Raw genomic sequence first — 21,234 nt, forward strand, 5'->3', positions numbered from 1 at the left:
TGTAAATGGATTAAATGCTCCCACCAAAAGACACAGGCTGGCTGAATGGATACAAAAACAAGACCCATATATATGCTGTCTACAAGAGACCCACTTCAGACCTAGAGACACATACAGACTGAAAGTGAGGGGATGGAAAAAGATATTCCATGCAAATGGAAATCAAAAGAAAGCTGGAGTAGCAATTCTCATATCAGACAAAATAGACTTTAAAATAAAGACTATTACAAGAGACAAAGAAGGACACTATATAATGATCAAGGGATCGATCCAAGAGGAAGCTATAACAATTGTAAATATTTATGCACCCAACATAGGAGCACCTCAATACATAAGGCAAATACTAACAGCCATTAAAAGGGGAAATCGACAGCAACACAATCATAGTAGGGGACTTTAACACCCCACTTTCACCAATGGACAGATCATCCAAAATGAAAATAAATAAGGAAACACAAGCTTTAAATGATACATTAAACAAGATGGACTTAATTGATATTTATAGGACATTCTCCCCCAAAACAACAGAATACACCTTTTTCTCAAGTGCTCATGGAACATTCTCCAGGATAGATCATATCTTGGGTCACAAATCAAGCCTTGGTAAATTTAAGAAAATTGAAATCGTATCAAGTATCTTTTCCGACCACAACGCTATGAGACTAGATATCAATTACAGGAAAAGATCTGTAAAAAATACAAACACATGGAGGCTACACAATACACTACTTAATAACGAAGTGATTACTGAAGAAATCAAAGGGGAAATCAAAAAATACCTAGAAACAAATGACAATGGAGATACGACGACCCAAAACCTATGGGACGCAGCAAAAGCAGTGCTAAGAGGGAAGTTTATAGCAATACAAGCCTACCTCAAGAAACAGGAAACAGCTCGAATAAACAACCTAACCTTGCACCTGAAGCAATTAGAGAAAGAAGAACAAAAAAACCCCAAAGCCAGCAGAAGGAAAGAAATTATAAAGATCAGGTCAGAAATAAATGAAAAAGAAATGAAGGAAACAATAGCAAAAATCAATGAAACTAAAAGCTGGTTCTTTGAGAAGATAAACAAAATTGATAAACCATTAGCCAGACTCATCAAGAGAAAAAGGGAGAAGACTCAGATCAATAGAATTAGAAATGAAAAAGGAGAAGTAACCACTGACACTGCAGAAATACAAAAGGTCATGAGAGATTACTACAAGCAACTCTATGCCAATAAAATGGACAACCTGGAAGAAATGGACAGATTCTTAGAAATGCACAAACTGCCGAGACTGAACCAGGAAGAAATAGAAAATATGAACAGACCAATCACAAGCACTGAAATTGAAACTGTGATTAAAAACCTTCCAACAAACAAAAGCCCAGGACCAGATGGCTTCACAGGTGAATTCTATCAAACATTTAGAGACGAGCTAACACCTATCCTTCTCAAACTCTTCCAAAATATTGCAGAGGGAGGAACACTCCCAAACTCATTCTACGAGGCCACCATCACCCTGATACCAAAACCAGACAAAGATGTCACAAAGAAAGAAAACTACAGGCCAATATCACTGATGAACATAGATGCAAAAATCCTCAACAAAATACTAGGAAACAGAATCCAACAGCACATTAAAAGGATCATACACCATGATCAAGTGGGGTTTATCCCAGGAATGCAAGGATTCTTCAATATACGCAAATCAATCAACGTGGTACACCATATTAACAAATTGAAGGAGAAAAACCATATGATCATCTCAATAGATGCAGAGAAAGCTTTCGACAAAATTCAACACCCATTTATGATAAAAGCCCTGCTGAAAGTAGGCATAGAGGGAACTTTCCTCAACATAATAAAGGCCATATATGACAAACCCACAGCCAACATTGTCCTCAATGGTGAAAAACTGAAACCATTTCCACTAAGATCAGGAACAAGACAAGGTTGCCCACTCTCACCACTATTATTCAACATAGTTTTGGAAGTGTTAGCCACAGCAATCAGAGAAGACAAAGAAATAAAAGGAATCCAAATCGGAAAAGAAGAAGTACAGCTGTCACTATTTGCAGATGACATGATACTATACATAGAGAATCCTAAAGATGCTACCAGAAAACTCCTAGAGCTAATCAATGAATTTGGTAAAGTAGCAGGATACAAAATAAATGCACAGAAATCTCTTGCATTTCTATACACTAATGATGAAAAATCTGAAAGTGAAATTAAGAAAACACTCCCATTTACCATTGCAACAAAAAGAGTAAAATATCTAGGAATAAACCTACCTAAGGAGACAAAAGACCTGTATGCAGAAAATTATAAGACACTGATGAAAGAAATTAAAGATAATACAAATAGACGGAGAGATATACCATGTTCCTGGATTGGAAGAATCAACATTGTGAAAATGACTCTACTACCCAAAGCAATCTACAGATTCAGTGCAATCCCTATCAAACTACCACTGGCATTTTTCACAGAACTAGAACAAAAAATTTCACAATTTGTATGGAAACACAAAAGACCCCGAATAGCCAAAGCAATCTTGAGAACGAAAAATGGAGCTGGGGGAATCAGGCTCCCTGACTTCAGACTATATTACAAAGCTTCACTAATCAAGACAGTTTGGTACTGGCACAAAAACAGAAATATAGATCAATGGAACAGGATAGAAAGCCCAGAGATAAACCCACACACATATGGTCACCTTATCTTTGATAAAGGAGGCAAGCATATACAGTGGAGAAAAGACAGCCTCTTCAATAAGTGGTGCTGGGAAAATTGGACAGGTACATGTAAAAGTATGAAATTAGAACACTCCCTGACACCATGCACAAAAATAAACTCAAAATGGATTAAAGACCTAAGTGTAAGGCCAGACACTATCAAACTCTTAGAGGAAAACATAGGCAGAACACTCTATGACATACAGCACAGCAAGATTCTTTTTGACCCAGCTCCCAGAGAAATGGAAATAAGAACACAAATAAACAAATGGGACCTAATGAAACTTAAAAGCTTTTGCACAGCAAAGGAAACCATAAACAAGACCAAAAGACAACCATGAGAATGGGAGAAAATATTTGCAAATGAAGCAACTGACAAAGGATTAATCTCCAAGATTTACAAGCAGCTCATGCAGCTCAATAACAAAAAAACCAACAACCCAATCCAAAAATGGGCAGAAGACCTAAATAGACATTTCTCCAAAGAAGATATACAGATGGCCTACAGACACATGAAAGAATGCTCAACATCATTAATCATTAGAGAAATGCAAATCAAAACTACAATGAGATATCATCTCACACCGGTCAGAATGGCCATCATCAAAAAATCTAGAAACAATAAATGCTGGAGAGGGTGTGGAGGAAAGGGAACCCTCTTGCACTGTTGGTGGGAATGTAAATTGATACAGCCACTATGGAGAACAGTATGGAGGTTCCTGAAAAAACTACAAATAGAACTACCATACGACCCAGCAATCCCAATACTGGGCATATACCCTGAGAAAACCATAGGTCAAAAAGAGTCATGTACCAAAATGTTCATTGCAGCTCTATTTACAATAGCCAGGACATGGAAGCAACCAAAGTGTCCATCATCGGATGAATGGATAAAGAAGATGTGGCACATACATACAATGGAATATTACTCAGCCATAAAAAGAAATGAAATGGAGGTATTTGTAATGAGGTGGATGGAGTTAGAGTCTGTCATACAGAGTGAAGTAAGTCAGAAAGAGAAAAACAAATACAGTATGCTAACACATATATACGGAATCTAAGGGAAAAAAAAAAAAAGGCCATGAAGAACCTAGTGGCAAGACAGGAATAAAGACACAGACCTACTAGAGAATGGACTTGAGGATATGGGGAGGGGGTGGGGTGAGATGTGACAGGGTAAGAGAGTGTCATGGACATATATACACTACCAAATGTAAAATAGATAACTAGTGGGAAGCAGCCGCATAGCACAGGGAGATCAGCTCGGTGCTTTGTGACCACCTAGAGGGGTGGGATGGGGAGGGTGGGAGGGAGGGAGATGCAAGAGGGAAGAGAAATGGGAACATATTGTATATGTATAACTGATTCACTTTGTTATAAAGCAGAAGCTAACACACCATTGTAAGGCAATTATACTTCAATAAAGATGTTTAAATAAAAAAAAAATAATAATAATCAATAAGGTAAATAATAATGTAATCCCCCATTTTACAGATGAGGAAACTGAAGCACAGAGTATTCATACAAACAGGAAGTAGTAAAGCCAGGAGTTAGAGTGAGGTAGTTTGTCTACAGAGCCTCTTACCTACTACAACTTCTCACCACAACAACGAAAAATTACAGTTAAGAGTGTTTTTGCACACTGAAAGTCCACCTAATTTAGAACCTACAATTCAAGTATATATAGTATGTTTATACATACTATTTTTAAATTAATAATTTTAATAATTAGTTTCAAATCAAAATGTTAAATATTTTACTTTATTAGTAACAGCAAACTTTCTACAAATAATTTGAAGCATGGTTATTCAGATTAATTCCTAAAATTTTAGAAAATACTATATATTTACCGTGTTCTTGGCCGTTGTTCATCTTCAGATTCACTAACTTCTTCACTAACTCCTGATTCCTGAAAATCAGAATCTTCAGAATCTTCACTGCTCACTTGAATAAAAATATATATTAAAAGTTATTAAATACTTCCCAAAAGAAATGCAATTTGTCAATAACTTCACATTAAAACTTAGAGTATTATGAGAATAATATCTGTAGTACATATTATAACATATAGATTAGACCAGCTAATGACACAAATGGTATTTATAAAAAATCCAAGTGAAATCCAACTATGGTTATAAAATTATGATTCTACATTAAAATATAAGTATTAAAATGAGAAATTGCCTGTCAATAAAAGAATTCTGGCTATTTAAAACAAGCAAAGTCGGCTGGCCAAGGTGGAATAAGGGCGATTACAGACCCTCTGCCATTTATGACAACTAAAAACTATAGACAGAATATATAAAATAACAACCTAAGAACTGTGAAAAGGAAACAAGAGCAGGCAGACTAGGGACTGAAATCAAAACCTGAATAATGATCCCCATAAAATTGTGGAGGGATGTGAATGTCATGTGTTTTATTTTTTCCTCCTTTCTTTCCTGGTTTTGACAGGAAGGCCAGCTGAATTCCAAAACTATGCAGAGGGTGCTGACAGCAAAACTCTGGGAGGACTGCATTTCTAGCCACAGCACTGGGAAAAGGAGCAGAGCCCTGCATATCACAAGAATATAAGGTGAATTCCCAATTTTATTTTTTCTCTCCAAAATTTTATTTTTCTATACCAAAACTGCCACTAAGACACAGGCATCTGAAACCCCAGGAGAATACCCATATCTTTCTGACCAGAGGAAGCCAGGCAGGGAAAATATAAGATGAGCCTGCCCACAAGGACGCAGAGACAAAGAATATACAAATCAATTTTCACTGCAAAGTAAAGGAGCTGTTACAGTGGAGGATTACTGGACTGAATGTCAATATTATGACATAGTATGAGTGTGTTCCATGTTTGGTAATTGCAATCATTGTTGCTTTTGTTGTGGTCATCCATGTACAATGCTTGGTGTCAGTCTATTTATCTCTTGTAAAAATAAAATACAGTGTGTGCGTGTGAAAAAAAAAAAAAGAAAATTAAAATAAGAATCATTTGAAAAAAAAAAAGATGAGCCTGGACTATCTTGTGGTGCCAGAAAGTAAAGCAGTGCTCAAAAAATGATGGGGATATGTTCAAAGGACACAGCATACAACTTGAAAAGCTCCCAATAAGCAAAGCTGGAACAATCTGAGCAACAAAATGAACAACTGGATTATAACTCATAGAATAAAATAAATATCTATCTATAAGTCCATATTAACATAAGCAATGCAATAAATAAATAAACAGGGGGAAACAACTCTTCCTAGAAGTAATGAAAGAAACTGAAAATCACCACTTAAACATACATCACAGTAAAAACTGCTCAGGCAGTTGGATGCTAAAATTAGTGGGCATAAGTATGATGAGAAACAGGATATTTGCATTGTCTCAAAGTATCTCCTCACAAGATATTAAATATGAACAGAAAAATAGTTTTTTTTTTACAGTGGAAAAATCCAGCAGACACCAACTTAAGCAACTTAAATCAGGTTAGCATTACCAGTAATAAGACATATTGTCATCATACACCCTTGGTACGATACACTGAGAAAGATTCAATAACACTCTTTTGGTACTGTTGTCAAAATGCCTAATAACCTAAATCTAACCATGAGAAAACACTAGACAAATACATATAGATGGACAGTCTAGAAAATAACTGATAATAGACTTCAAAAGCGTCAAGGTCATAAAAGAAAAGACAAAGGAACTGTCACAGATTGGAGTAGATTAAGGAGACAACTGAATGCAATGTGGGATCCTAGAATGGATTCTAAAGTGGTAAAAGAACATCAGTGGGAAAAATAATGATAACCAAATAAAATCTACAGTTTACATCAGAGGTCAGAGGTCTGACGGTAAGTACTTTCAACTTTGTAGGCTATATGGTCTCTGTTGCAACCACTCATCTCTACTCAACTTTGCCACTGTAAACACATGAAAGCAGTAACTGAATAAGTATTAACAGTGCCCCAATAAACCTTTACTTATAAAAAAAGGCAGAAGGTCAGACTTAGCCTACAGGTATAGTCTGTCAAACCCTGGTTGAACTAATAGTATTGCATCAATGTTAATTTCCTGGTTTTGATTGTTGTGCTGTAATAAGTATAAGGTATTAAATGAGGGAAGCTGGGTGAAGGGTATATAGGAACTCCACACTATTTTTGTGACATTTCTATAAATCTAAAATTATTTCAAAATAAAATATTTTTAGAATATCATGAGCTGACCTCAGAATCAAAGGTCTATTCTATCTAAAAAAAACATAGGCAAGCATAAATAATATAAAGACTTGCTTTGGGAGAAGAGGGGAATGAGGAATTATTGTTTAGTGAGTTTCAGCTTGGGATGATGAAAGAATTCTGGAGGCAGATAGTGTTGATGGTTGCACAACAATGTGAATATATTAATGCCACTGAATTACTTCAAAAACTTAAAAATGGTTAAAATTTTATGTTATGTATATTTTACCACAATAAAAAAAAACAATAGTAAAAAAGAACTGCTAAGCAACTGGGAATTTGGGAGAACACAGGTGTCCACATGCACGCACAAACTTATCCTGTAATAAATACAATTTTAAGTCTAGTACTCATTTTTCATCAAACATTTTATTTTGAAAATTTTCAAACCTACCAAAAGCTTTAAAGAATTTTTGAATGTATCCCTTCTCCTAAATTCACTTACTGTTAAGTTTAGCACATTTGCTTTATCTCTCTCTAAACATACACACTCCCTTTTTTGCACTGAACCATTTGAAATTAAGTGCTGATATCATGACAGTTAACCCTTAAGCATAAGGACACTGTCCTACATAACTAAATACCATTATAATGCATGAGAAAAATAACATCAATTTTAATATCATCTACTATAAAGGCAATAACTACACTTTTGAAATTATCACCAAAATAACTTTTATAACTTTTTTCAAATTTAGGTGAAAATTAAAATCCACATGCTACACTTGATTTAATATTATAATTCAGCTATTAGCTTTTGATTTCTCCCCCTTGCCCAACATTAAGTTTCCAGACAATACAGGGACACCAGAGTTTGCAAAACTTGGAAAATCATGCAACTCCAAATGTAGTATCAATCACTATGATCATAACCTACATTAGAAAAATTAATATGATGGGGTTTTAGTTTACTCCCTTCTATACAAACGAACCAAAAAAAAAAAAAAACAGCTGGGTAATAAGTTACCCACAGAAGAGGACAATGGAAACACAGGTCACAGAAAACTTGGGTTTCAATAAAGCATTTCAAATGTATTTGGCCCACTAAAGGACTCTATATTCCTGAGCTAAGCCTCAGAGGCAAAATCAGTATTTCTCCTTTTGTTGAAGATGCACAGGAAATCATGTTGTTATGTAATATGCTAAATCACTCAGTTCCTTTATAGAATCTGAAAGACCGGCTTGTGGTCAGGCTGCAAAGAAATTTATGAGAAAAGCATTCACAAAATGAGGTACTATTATTTATTTGTTTACATGAAAATATCCATGAAATATTAAGTATATGTGTGGGTGGGGGGGGGTACCTTCCTCCTCTTCTTTAATGGATAGCTGCTGCTCTTTAGCCCTTTAAATGTTCAGGATTCCAAGATTCGTTCCTTAGCCCTCTATTTTCACAACATTACAGCTCCACTGGGTAATCTCACTATTACACATATACCAGAACAACCACACTTGACACCAACTACGGCAATATCCTTCAAATGGATTCGAAGCCTTCAGTCTCACAGAATAACAGGCAACTAATCCGAACGTATTACAACCTTGGTTGAAAGCTTTCAATGGAAAAAATGAGTGGTTGTGCTGAAGTTGTGATTCTTGAGTGCTGGTAACGAATGTCCTGTGTCTTGAGGTGCCATACATGTCCATCAAGCTATCCACTTATGAAATGCACACTTTTCTGTATATATACCTTAAATAAAACGTTTTTTAAAAAGTGGTGGCACTCCTCTGTGACTACACTAAAAACAAATTGTACACTGTAAACTGGTAAACTGTATGGTTTGTGAATTATGTCTCAATATAGCTATGATATAAAAATAATTTTTAAAATTAAAAAAAATTTTTAAACCTTTCAATGGCTCTCCATCCTATAGAGCCTACTATACTTCTCAGACACTTCCAAAACTGCTTTCTCATTCCTAGTGGCAAAGAAGAGTCAATCTGCCCGACAGGAATTGGGTAGTAAAGTCTTCAGTATCTGCCCCAAAGAAGAAAAAACTTTCTTTAATCTTCTTGTTAGCCGAAATTCTCAGGAAAACTTCACATTTAATTGCTCAATATATGTGATTACTTAACATAAGAATGCTCTCCGCCAACTCTCAAGTAAAATGAACACACCAAAGAGATGTACCATGTTTACTCTATAGCCTGATATACCCATGAGTCCACTGCCAAGTACTTCAGTTTGAGAAACACAGGCTTACAAAGGTCTCTAGTATCTGGTCTCTGTCTTATTGGCCCAGCCTAATTTCCTGCTGTTCTTCTCCCTACTCCCTCCTATACTCCAGCTATACCACATTAATTGCATCCCCTCCACCATGTGCTAAACAATTTGCAGAGGCTTTTAAAATTTTTTCCCTGCTTGTATTATAAATCTTCACAACACATCTACCTGCTCCCCATTTAGAACTTGATCTGCTGGGTGAAACTCTTCATCTTTGTGAAGTCTTTTCTGGTGATAACCCCTAGCCCCCAGGAAGCTAAAGAAATCCTCTCAGTGCCACACTTTACAATACCTCTGCTATACAAGACAACCCTCATGGTACTATAATTTCTTATAATATTAATGTTAATAATTCTTACTAAACCAATGACTGCCAAACCTGGCTACATATAAAAATCATATCAGAGATGCTCTTAAAACATATGGATACATAGGTCCCACCACCACCAATTATGCTGTAATTGGCTTGGGGTGGAGCCCTGCCATAGGTATATTTTTAAATCCAAGTTATCTGCATGTGTAGTCAGGTTGAAAACCATCACATAAGACAATGATTTCCTTATTCATTTTGTATCCTCGATGTTTACCATGACGCTGGAAACATGTAAGTAACTCAATGCAGAAGGACTCAGACTTTTAATGTAATAAAAATTTAATCTGGCTAAAGTTTTACATATAAGCTTGCATAAATCTATCCAAATTAATTGTATGTTCTATCTTTCCTCATTATTTCTTCCTGCACTTACAGGCAGTCTTATATTTTCTACATAACTTTAATGCATATTTTATTTATTGTCATATTTCTTTGTCTTTTTAATCTAAATGTATATGACTACTAAAGGTCAAAAATAGTCTTTGTGCCATCTCTCAAGTTTCTGGGTTATCTTCCCACTCTAAATTCTTTATTTCACTCTCAGAATAGTTGTTGTCAGTGTGCTGATACTCACCTAATATAGGTGGACAATTGTTGGAGCCAATATACTTAAATTTCACAACTATATTTAGTTTATAAAACCAGTATGTTCCTTGTTAACAGAATTAAAATGTCTTACCCTTCCTTCTATTTCTGCCTTTGGCTTCTTTGTGCTCTTTAGGCTTCGTCTTTTTTTCTTCTCCAGATTCTCCATCACTCACAGTCAGCTTGTGCCTCAAAAGCCTATGTCTGTATCTCGGCTTCTTAGATTCTTCAGAATCTGAATCTGATTCAGAATTGACTTGATTTTTTGCTTCTAAATGGAGAAAACAAATCAGTAAAACCTTCAGCCTTTTTTCCTTTAAAATGTTGTAAAACTACATATTTTGTTTGTTGACAATTATCATGATTTATGGAACTGATCAGAGCTGTGTACTTATCTGGGTTGCATTGGTGATAACAGGCTATCTCATATATCAAACTTGATCTATTACTATTATTAAATATTGATTAAATATCACCAGTATACATTTATAGATTTTTTTAAAAGGTAAAAAATATTTTCCTTTAAAAATCATCTGTTTATTGGCAGTAACTGACAAAACTTGCACAATTATTACCAGATATTCAAACGGAGTAAAGGTAGTAAAGTTTTCAACATTTTAATAAACTTCAAATGCATGTGTTAAGAGATTTCATGGTCAGACAGTCTTCAAAGCCTGAATTGGTCAAATAATTATGACATCCTATACTTCTCTTTGGGGAGCTCACCCTCATCTCCAGGGTTTTCTTCATTGTGTTTTCCAGTTCTTTTTTTCCCTTCTTCTGATTCATCATCTGAAGATCCATCCTCATCGGAGGAAAGATTGGCTTTAATTTCTTCTAAAAGCATCTTCTTGGCAATTCTTGAGTAAAAAGACAATAAAAACTGTATATTTGGTGGTGAAGTGTAACAAATTAAAAACAAAAAGAATTATGTGTATCAAAATAGAAATAAATGTGTCAATAGATTTTTTATTATAAAGAAAAGTCTATCAAAACCATATTTTAACCTAAACTACCAACCAAAATTTTTGAAAATGCTCTTAGCACTGATTTTCTCCCAGTTCTATACAATTCTGCAATATAGTGAAAAATCTCAGGGACATTTCTACTAACTATTTTGACCAATTCCAACTTCAGGCTGGATAACTTTCCAATCCTACACTTGCTCTGCTGCCACCATCCAACAACTACAATATCAAGACAGGCCCACAAAAGTAAATCAATTCATTCAGACAAATGGCATTCCAACACTAAACTCCACATGAGAGGATTTATTCAACAGCAAAACATATTCTTAGAAAGTCAGTGTGTAATAAACCACTTTATTGTGAAACAGTACCTCAAACTAGTGGATAATACTTTGGCCCTTAAATTTCAATTTACTTCATAAATTCTTCTAACCAAATGAAAGAATACAACACATAAGTACTGAAGCAATCAAAAATCCCTAATAATATTCAAACTAGGGCAGAGAAGGAGCAAGAGTGCTATTAACCACATACATAGTTAAAAGAACAAAAATTACCATAAATGAGTTTCCACTTTCCAAAGAAGTAGATAGTGCATTAGCCTCAAACATATCAAAATTTTTCAAGATGCTCCTTAAAGACCAATTTGCTAATGAAAAAATCAACTGCTAAAAGCATGAGAAAATAATTCTTTAATACCATCTTATGTTAAAATAAAATATATTCCTAAAAAATCTCCATGTTTGCACTAAAGGAAGACATCTGAAAGTGTAAGATAAAAGCAGTTTTTGTGCAAGATGAGGTGTTTTGCACCTTTTGATATAAATTCATAAATCACAGTAACAAAGGAATACCTTACAGAAAGGCTCAAAAGTTGACATGATTCTTGGTTTTCCATGAACTAACTTCTATGTGGATAAACATCTACTCTGCAATCAAGAATGACTCTAGCTCAGTCAAAAACTTGCAGCTGGAATTATGGAACTTTTGTTATTTTTGGATCTGAAACTCCTCTTTTTACTTCTTAACATGTACTCACATTTAAATCAAGAATACATTCAATGGTAGGATATGTTAATGCATGTTAATGCCTTCTTAACTTTGATACATTGTTCATTGCTATTTATACTCAAAGATATATAGCAAAGGCACCTAAACAGACTGAAGCAAACAAAATAGCTAATCACTTCCATAAATGCTTATTATATGCCCTTTGGTACTTCCCCCCTAACCAGATAGATAAGGAATATTTAGACAACGTAGAGGGTTACCAATTGCAAGAGGAAACCACAGATGAGTTAGCTTTTCTGAGGGTTTCCAACCTGACTTGCTAAAATTAGATCACTCCAATTTAAATCCTACTGGAGTTGGGGACTTCCCTGGTGTTCCAGTGGTTGGGACTTCGCCTTCCAATGCAGGGAGTGCGGGTTCGATCCCTGGTCGGGGAGCTAAGATCCCACATGCCTCATGGCCAAAAAAAACAAAACATAAAACAGAGGCAATAATGTAACAAATTCAATAAAAGACTTTAATAATGGTCCACATCAAAAAAATTTAAAAATTAAAAAAATCCCCTACTGGAGTTGAGCAATAAAGTCTTTGTTGCTCTTAAACTTCTACATCAGTGGTTTGCTGACTTCGGTTGCACACGGTAAACATTTTAAAAATGGGGACTAATATAGGGTTGCCAACTTTTCATTTTGTCAAGAAAAAAAATTTAAACCCAAATATCATTTACTTTTATCATTTTATAAAATAAAAAATAAACAAACACACCCTCCACAAATTAGGAAACAGTTTCAAAATAAAGGGTGGTTCTTTAAGTTTATTAAAAGCATCTTTCTGGAAAAACTCTAAAATCATCTTTAATACACACCACATTATCATTTCCCATGAACAAGGAAGAACTTTCTCAAGCCAATTTGAGTAAAACCACTGTTTTGGAATGAATAAATGTGTGTGTGTGCTCGGGTGTGCATATAATGTGAAGCACTGGATAATAGGTTACAAATAGAAAAACATAGTTTACTCGCAGTTACAAGATCTTATATACCCATTTGGGTGGTACAATAATAGCCAACAAAAATACAATTATTAATTTAGCTACTCTAAAGTTTAGTTCAATCACCTGATTTCAGTTTGTATTTACAAGTTCAAAAAATGTCTTAAATTCCGTATAATCTGTAAAGACTTGGTTGTTAACTTTAACAAACCACATAATATTTCTTCTTTCAAACTCTAGACTCCTAATATGTCTACTAAACGGAAAGTCAAAATATGTAAACGTACAAATACTAAAGTTCTAGACTGTCATGAAGAAGAACTATGAAATCTATAAAACAATAAGATTCTATACCAACTAAAAAAAATCACGTAAGTCATGGAAAATAAAATGAGATCCACATAATGAAGAATTACTTGATTTTTCAACAACCTTCAGTAAGACCATAATATATAGAACAATCACAGATACTTTAGAAGCAAAAAAATTTACAAACTTCAGAGAATGCTCATTTTTCTCCAAACTGACAGTTATACAGAGTGATAGAGACTCCCTAAGCTTTACCTCACTAAGATGTTTTAAATGTGCCCTCTAACACCTTTTGAGCAAAGGAAAGCCTAATGTATAGCTGTATACATTAAGCCCCAAAAAGAATAATAAAGTTAAATTATTTTGCATAAATTATGGCTGATGGCTCATGTCCAATATGTCAAAGACCTACTGTATCACACACCTAGCCTATCGCATAGCTGACACCTCAAAGTTAGAACTTAATTTGAAGGACCTAAGTAAGGGCTGAGGCTGACCTTCAACCTGAGTATTCAGCAAACATGTTGAGGTGAGATGTGTCCCATCTACAAAGCCTGCTGTGAGATGCTTTAAGGGAAACTCCACTACCTTAACTCTTGAGTCACAGGCCACAGAGACTTCAAGGACATCATCACTTGAGAACCAGCTGAGGCTGGCAAAGCATCATTTTGGAGGCCTCGGCTGGACCCGTGCTGGTATGCATGTGATGGATGTATAGTCATGATCCCTAGTTGATTCTGTTTGCTCAGAAGTCTCCTTTCTTGAGGCTTTCCAGGACGTTTCTGAGAAAATCATCCAAGCAACAAGGTACTGCCCCTGGAATCTCAATGCTCAACATTACATCTTGGGGCAGGTGTAGCATCCAAAGCAGTCACGACTCTATCAGAAGCATTAGAGGCACAGGCTGTGCCACTCTGTGGCAGAAAACCTGGACAGAGCCGGAAGTAATGGAGCCACTCCTCCATTTTCCTGAAAGGGAGGGAAGGGAGAGGGGAAGAAAGCAAAACAATATGGGAGGGAGGGTAAAAACCCACAAACAAACGATGAACTGGTGCATGAAAGAATAAATAAAAGAACCGCAAAACTCGAACAAGCTAAGTCTTCTAAATCACATAATGAATACCAAGATAAGATAATGCCTTATTACACCTTCCACCTTCATCTACTAAAATAAAGCAAAAATAAAATAAGGAATGAGCCCAACAATGCAAAGACAAACAAGCAATCAGAGAGAGAGAGAGAAAGAGCCAAGAAAGCCTTTAGTAATTCTGATCCTATCTAGAAAGGAAATCAGTAATGCCTCTTGTTTAAGCACTCAAACAGGAAAAGAAAGTAAACTGCCTCTTGCTGGTAGGTAAATCAATAATTCAAAACACTGAGTTTCTAAGAAAGGAGTGATCAAGAGAATAATCTCTTGCACTGGGGAATTGTAGAGAAACAGCCATTACAAAAGCAACAAAATGTTAGAGCTAGAAGAAGGGATCTTAGAGTCCAATTCTGTCATTTTACAGATGAAACAGGCTTAGAGAGGGGAAATGACTTGGCCAAAGAAACAAAGCTAGTTAGTGGCAAAGCCAGGAGTAGTACCTAAGATCCTGAATCCCAATCTGCTACTAATTTTACTATGCCAGTGTTATATTCTCTACTCATTCACTACTACTGTGCTAATAAGTGCTTGGGGCAATACACCAAGGTCACATTCTTAAAGTTATCTGTATTTCACTGATTTAGAAATGAAAGAATTCAAGTTTTGATTTTAAAAAAAATTTTTTGAAAGAGTTCTAAACATCTTTCGTCCAGTATGCACCATCTCTAAAATGTACTGACAGGCCATCTTGAATACATCCTACAATCTACTGCTTTATCTTTTAAGAGGTTCTGAAAACAGGCTTGAAGAAAATTGCTAAATGAAAAATACATTTTTAGAAGGCCAAAATACTGCACATCCATACACAAAAGTGACAAAATTTTAAATTGTTTTTTTACATTCTGTGCACAATATCACAATAGAATAGTTAAAACAGAGAATTCTGAATAAGATTATAAGTTTCGAGATAAAAAAAACAACTAAGTAAATGTAGTACTAAAACATCATACCATATATAAAAGGTTGATATGTAAAACAATTCAAATGACTATAGTCCAAAAAATGTTGAATATTTTTTGTGAGGAACACACATTCTTCTAGTAGGGAAGGAGGCTTTGTTTTAACAAATGTTACGTACTTCAGGTTGAGAATAAAAAATAAAACATTTCAGGGACTTCCCTGGTGGTCCAGTGGTTAAGACTCTGCACTCCCAATGCAGGGGGCACGGGTTCAATCTCTGGTCAGGGAACTAAGATCCCACATGCCACACAGCACCGCAAAAAAAAAAAAAATTCACAGAATTACAATGGAATTCCTCATCTTCAAAATCTGTATTAGTGTTTTTTTAACTCCTTGGTTCAAAATTAGTATCTTTTTTTTTTTCACGGCGCTACTCAGCTTGCGGGATCAAACCTGGGCCTCCTGCAGGGGAAGCATAAAGTCCTAACCACTGGACCACCAAGGAATTCCCCAAAATTAGTATCTTGATATAAACCTTTCTATGAAAAACTATAACCAAGGCATAATGATCTGCACCTAAAGATAGTGCTATTCATGAGATAATGATGAAGTCACTAAATAACCAAAAAGCTGAACAACAGTATGAAACTATTTTTTAAGTCACATGTTCTACAATGTTTGCAGTTCATGAAAAACATAACTGTTTTCTGAAAATTAATATCAAATAACTTTTTTTAAAAAAATCTTAGGAGTAGAAAAATAAAAGCTGTATGAAATTAAGAACCCCCAGTTTATTAACAATTTATACATGGGCTCAAATTACAAAATGTGTATTCCCGGATTTTATGTAAAAATCTAAGCCAGCTTTAGAGGAAATTTTAACAAGAAAAAATTTATTAACATTGATATAAATTTAGAAAATTTGATCATACTAAAGATCATACTAAATAGTTCAATATTTTTATACCTGAAAAGTAAAAACAAAGACTTATGTGTCTCAATTCTATTTTTAAAATTCAAAGTAAAAGACAAAGACGATATAGTCAGAAAAATAAACCTTTTTTGCTAACACTAGAAAAATCCAAACTCTCCTTTTGCAGGGGGTGCTTTTTCTCATTATCTAAAAGTCCCATTACAATATCACCAAAGAATAGAGAATAGGAACGGAAGGCTGAACATAATATTTTTATCTTAAGCAGAGAGATCACCACTAATGACCATATTTCTTTCCTTGCTGGGAATTCTAGCATAAAAAAGAGAGCTGGTGGCAACTGTAACCAGTTTAGATATCTACAAATAGATCCTATCCAGTGGCTAGACACCTGTATTATACTTGACTTACAATACTTACCTGCACTGTAAAGAAAAAGTAAATTGAAAAAGAATTACCTTAAAATTGCCAGACATTTAAAACCCTTACTCAAACATGAAACAAGTAAAATACTCATTTAAAATGCTACCTTTGTTTTTTCAAGCCCAATAAAGGAGAACTAAAGCAATTCTGCTAACCAAATAGGACCACCATGAAAAAAAATTCACAGAAAAAAATTATTCCAGATTTAGCAAATTTGTATAGAGAACAGATAAAGACAAGTATAGAAGATGAACATTTGGAAAAGTGTTTAAAATAGAAACCAAAGTCATATGTCAAAGGAACGTGAGATATACTCATGCCATTAATCTTTGCTGAAATCAGGTAAACAATCATCAAATATCTTTATTAGCATGAACAATATCCAGGAATCATTAATCACTTCCAAAAATATGCTGGATTAACAGCACAGAGCCTGCATCAAAAGAATACCTACACCGAGCTAGTAGGGAAAAAAAATAATCATTTGCATGTTTTCCAGTCTGAAAAGCAAAGTATTACCAAATGATAAAATACTTGGAAAATTTGAAGGCTACAGTGTAGTCCCACAATAATGAAGCAGAACTTCTATCAACAATGGGTAATTTCTTTAAGCAATCGCCAAATCAAATTTTGCTTCAGTGAAAAAAAATTATTTAGCCCCACTGAGAGAGAAATTATGAGAAAAATTATGCAGTATTAGTAGACCCAACTAAGCATTTTTCAACTATAAAGTAAATATATGTATGTGTGTGGCAGGAGAGGGTATCCATATAAAAACCTCAGCTTTTAAACAAAATTGGGATTAAAAAAAAAGAATGCTGATTTAGAAAAAAATCTAGCAATCTAGTTTTTTCCTCTTAAAAGCTCAGTTTTAAATATTTTCCAAGCCCTGTAAAAAATACAAATAAAGAATATTCTGAAAATTATTCTTTTTTGGGAGGAATGGATTCTTCAGTGACTGTTTTAGTATGCAACCCCTAAAGAAAAGCCTGGTTTAATAATCCTCAACACTATCACTGTTGAACTTGAATACACTACCATCTTATGACTGAGGCTAATTCACAGTGCAGGTATTAAAATATAGGACATTAAATATCCTTTCAATGAAAGAACCAATTTAAAATATAACTAACAGGTATTTGAAAGGCAACATTAACATAATGGCACATTCGAATAAATGACTTTAAAATTACGTGTATAATTTAAATAACCTGATAAACTTTAATATTATTATTCTCCCTTTCAAAGAGTACATAAAGTCTAAGCTATAAAATTTGAAGTAAATTCTCAGTTATACAAAATTGAAAGTATAGTTAGTCTACTATTTAATTTTTTCTAAAAAGCTCAGTCAAAAAATCATAAAAGTTCACCTGTTATTCAACTTATAATTTTTGTCAGTTTATTAAATAAATGCAATTAAATAGATATTACAAGTTAGACCACTCTATCTCACAACAGCATACATTTACTTTCAAATATGAATGATACTACATAATAGTACACTAAAATAAGAGAAACTTATTTATTCACACCTACTAAAATATTCAGGACATGACTAAGTTCTTTAAATGACCTCAAAAGCTATTATAACTTTAAAACAGAAAAGATAAATAATAGTGAAATCTGTTGTAAAACTTTCACACACATATATAAGTAAATATGTCATATATAAGTACATATGTTTTGGGAATTATTACTTCCTCAATTTTAGAAATATCAAAACTTCTTTGGATACAAACTAGCCTACATATCTTGGTTCTATCAAATTCTTTCAACTCTCATGAAAAGATGGATTATAATTAAAATTAAATGCTTGACCACCCTGCTGAGAAAGGGGAGATGTTATGCTGGACTCAGCCAGCACCCTGGGAGACTCACCTAGCACTGTCTTGGAAAGTGGAGGGAAGTTAAATAGAAGGTGACTATTTAAGGTATGTCTTAACAGGGTGAAAAGTTGTCCAGGTAGAGTAATCAGTAGGAACTGACCTGAACACAAAAGCAATCGTAGAGTTTAAGAAGTGGAGGGAAGATTAGGTCAGGTGCTACTAGATCAGAGGAGAGAGGAGGACGGTGTGGAGATGAAGACAGAATAGAGCAGGGATGTGTTAGAAGGAGAGACGTTATAATAGTACATCAGTCCTGGCTGTGTATAAAAGTCCTATCTTTTGGATTTCACAGGCCAGTTTTAAAAAAAAAAGGGGGGGGAGAGGAGAAGATGGCGGAATAGTAAGACGCGGAGATCACCTTCCTCCCCACAGATACATCAGAAATACATCTACACGTGGAACTGCTCCTATAGAACAGCCACTGAATGCTGGCAGAAGACCTCAGACCTCCCAAAAGGCAAGAAACTCCCCACGTACCTGGGTAGGGCAAAAGAAAAAAGAAAAAAACAGAGACAAAAGAATAGGGACGGGACCTGCACCAGTGGGAGGGAGCTGTGAAGGAGGAAAGGTTTCCACACACTAGGAAGCCCCTTCCCGGGCGGAGACTGCGGGTGGTGGAGGCAGGGAGCATCGGAGCCACGGAGGAGAGCACAGCCACAGGGGTGCGGAGGGCAAAGCGGAGAGGTTCCGCACAGAGGAGCAGTGCCGACCAGCACTCACCAGCCCGAGAGGCTTGTCTGCTCACCCGTCAGGGCGGGCGGGGCTAGAAGCTGAACCCCGGGAGCTGTGCAAACAAAGAAGAGAAAGGGAAATTTCTCCCAGCAGCCTCAGAAGCAGCAGATTAAAGCTCCACAATCAACTTGTACCCTGCATCTGTGGAATACCTGAATAGACAACGAATCACCCCAAATTGAGGAGGTGGACTTTGGGAGCAAGATATATTATTTTTTCCCTTTTCCTCTTTTTGTGAGTGTATATGTGTATACTTCTGTGTGAGATTCTGTCTTTATAGCTTTGCTTTCACCATTTGTCCTAGGGTTCTGTCCATCCGTGTTTTTTTTATTTTTATTTTTTTTTACTTAAAAAAAATTTTTTATTAATTATTTTTTATTTTTTATTTTAATAACTTTATTTTTTTACCTTTATTTTATTTTATTTTATCCTCTTTCTTTCTTTCTATTTTTTCTCCCTTTTATTCTGAGCCGTGTGGATGAAAGGCTCTTGGTGCTCTAGCCAGGCATCATGGCTGTGCCTCTGAGGTGAGAGAGCCAACTTCAGGACACTGGTCCACAAGAGACCACCCAGCTCCGCATAATACCAAACGGCGAAAATCTCCCAGAGATCTCCATCTCAACACCAAGACCCAGCTTCACTCAACGACCAGCAAGCTACAGTGCTGGACAACCTATGCCAAACAACTAGCAAGACAGGAACACAGCCCCATCCATTAGCAGAGAGGCTGCCTAAAATCATAATAAGGCCACAGACACCCCAAAACACACCACTAGACGTGGACCTGCCCACCAGAAAGAGAGGATCCAGCCTCATCCACCAGAACACAGGCACTAGTCCCCTCCACCAGGAAGCCTACACAACCCACTGAACCAACCTTAGCCACTGGGGACAGATACCAAAAACAACGGGAACTACGAACCTGCAGCCTGTGAAAAGGAGACCCCCAAACACAGTAAGATAAGCAAAATGAGAAGACAGAAAAACACACAGCAGATGAAGAAGCAGAGTCAAAATACACCAGACCTAACAAATGAAGAGGAAATAGGTAGTCTACCTGAAAAAGAATTCAGAATAATGATAGTAAGGATGATCCAAAATCTTGGAAATAGAATAGACAAAATGCAAGAAACATTTAACAAGGACCTAGAAGAACTAAAGAGGAAACAAGCAACGATGAAAAACACAATAAATGAAATTAAAAATACTCTAGAAGGGATCATAGCAGAATACCTGAGGCAGAAGAACGGATAAGTGACCTGGAAGATAAAATAGTGGAAATAACTACTGCAGAGCAGAATAAAGAAAAACGAATGAAAAGAACTGAGGACAGTCTCAGAGACCTCTGGGACAACAATAAATGCACCAACATTCAAATTATAGGGGAACCAGAAGAAGAAGAGAAAACAGAAAGGGACTGAGAAAATATTTGAAGAGATTATAGTTGAAAATTTCCCTAATATGGGAAAGGAAATAGTTAATCAAGTCCTGGAAGCACGGAGAGTAACATACAGGATAAATCCAAGGAGAAACACACCAAGACACGTATTAATCAAACTATCAAAAATTAAATATAAAGAAAATATATTAAAAGCAGCAAGGGAAAAACAACAAATGACACACAAGGGCATCCCCATAAGGTTAACAGCTGATCTTTCAGCAGAAACTCTGCAAGCCAGAAGGGAGTCGCAGGACATATTTAAAGTGATGAAGGAGAAAAACCTACAACCAAGATTACTCTACCCAGCAAGGATCTCATTCAGATTTGATGGAGAAAGTAAAACCTTTATAGACAAGCAAAAGCTGAGAGAGTTC

The 21,234-nt window shown here is 35.4% G+C and overlaps 1 protein-coding gene across 8 annotated transcripts in view; it reads right to left on the reverse strand.

The window, feature by feature from the left end:
- Positions 1-21,234, reverse strand: part of ATRX (ATRX chromatin remodeler) — a 254,434-nt gene that overhangs the window by 136,209 nt on the left and 96,991 nt on the right. For all 8 annotated transcript variants that reach the window (XM_068534190.1, XM_068534186.1, XM_068534185.1 and 5 more), the window contains 3 exons: positions 10,848-10,981; positions 10,216-10,392; positions 4,572-4,665 (listed from right to left, as the gene is read on the reverse strand). In XM_068534190.1, the coding sequence (XP_068390291.1) occupies positions 4,572-4,665; positions 10,216-10,392; positions 10,848-10,981 (405 nt within the window). The remainder of the gene's footprint in view (positions 1-4,571; positions 4,666-10,215; positions 10,393-10,847; positions 10,982-21,234) is intronic.

The sequence above is a fragment of the Eschrichtius robustus genome, chromosome X (assembly GCF_028021215.1).
Source record: "Eschrichtius robustus isolate mEscRob2 chromosome X, mEscRob2.pri, whole genome shotgun sequence".
In the NCBI taxonomy this organism is placed as follows: Eukaryota; Metazoa; Chordata; class Mammalia; order Artiodactyla; family Eschrichtiidae; genus Eschrichtius; species Eschrichtius robustus.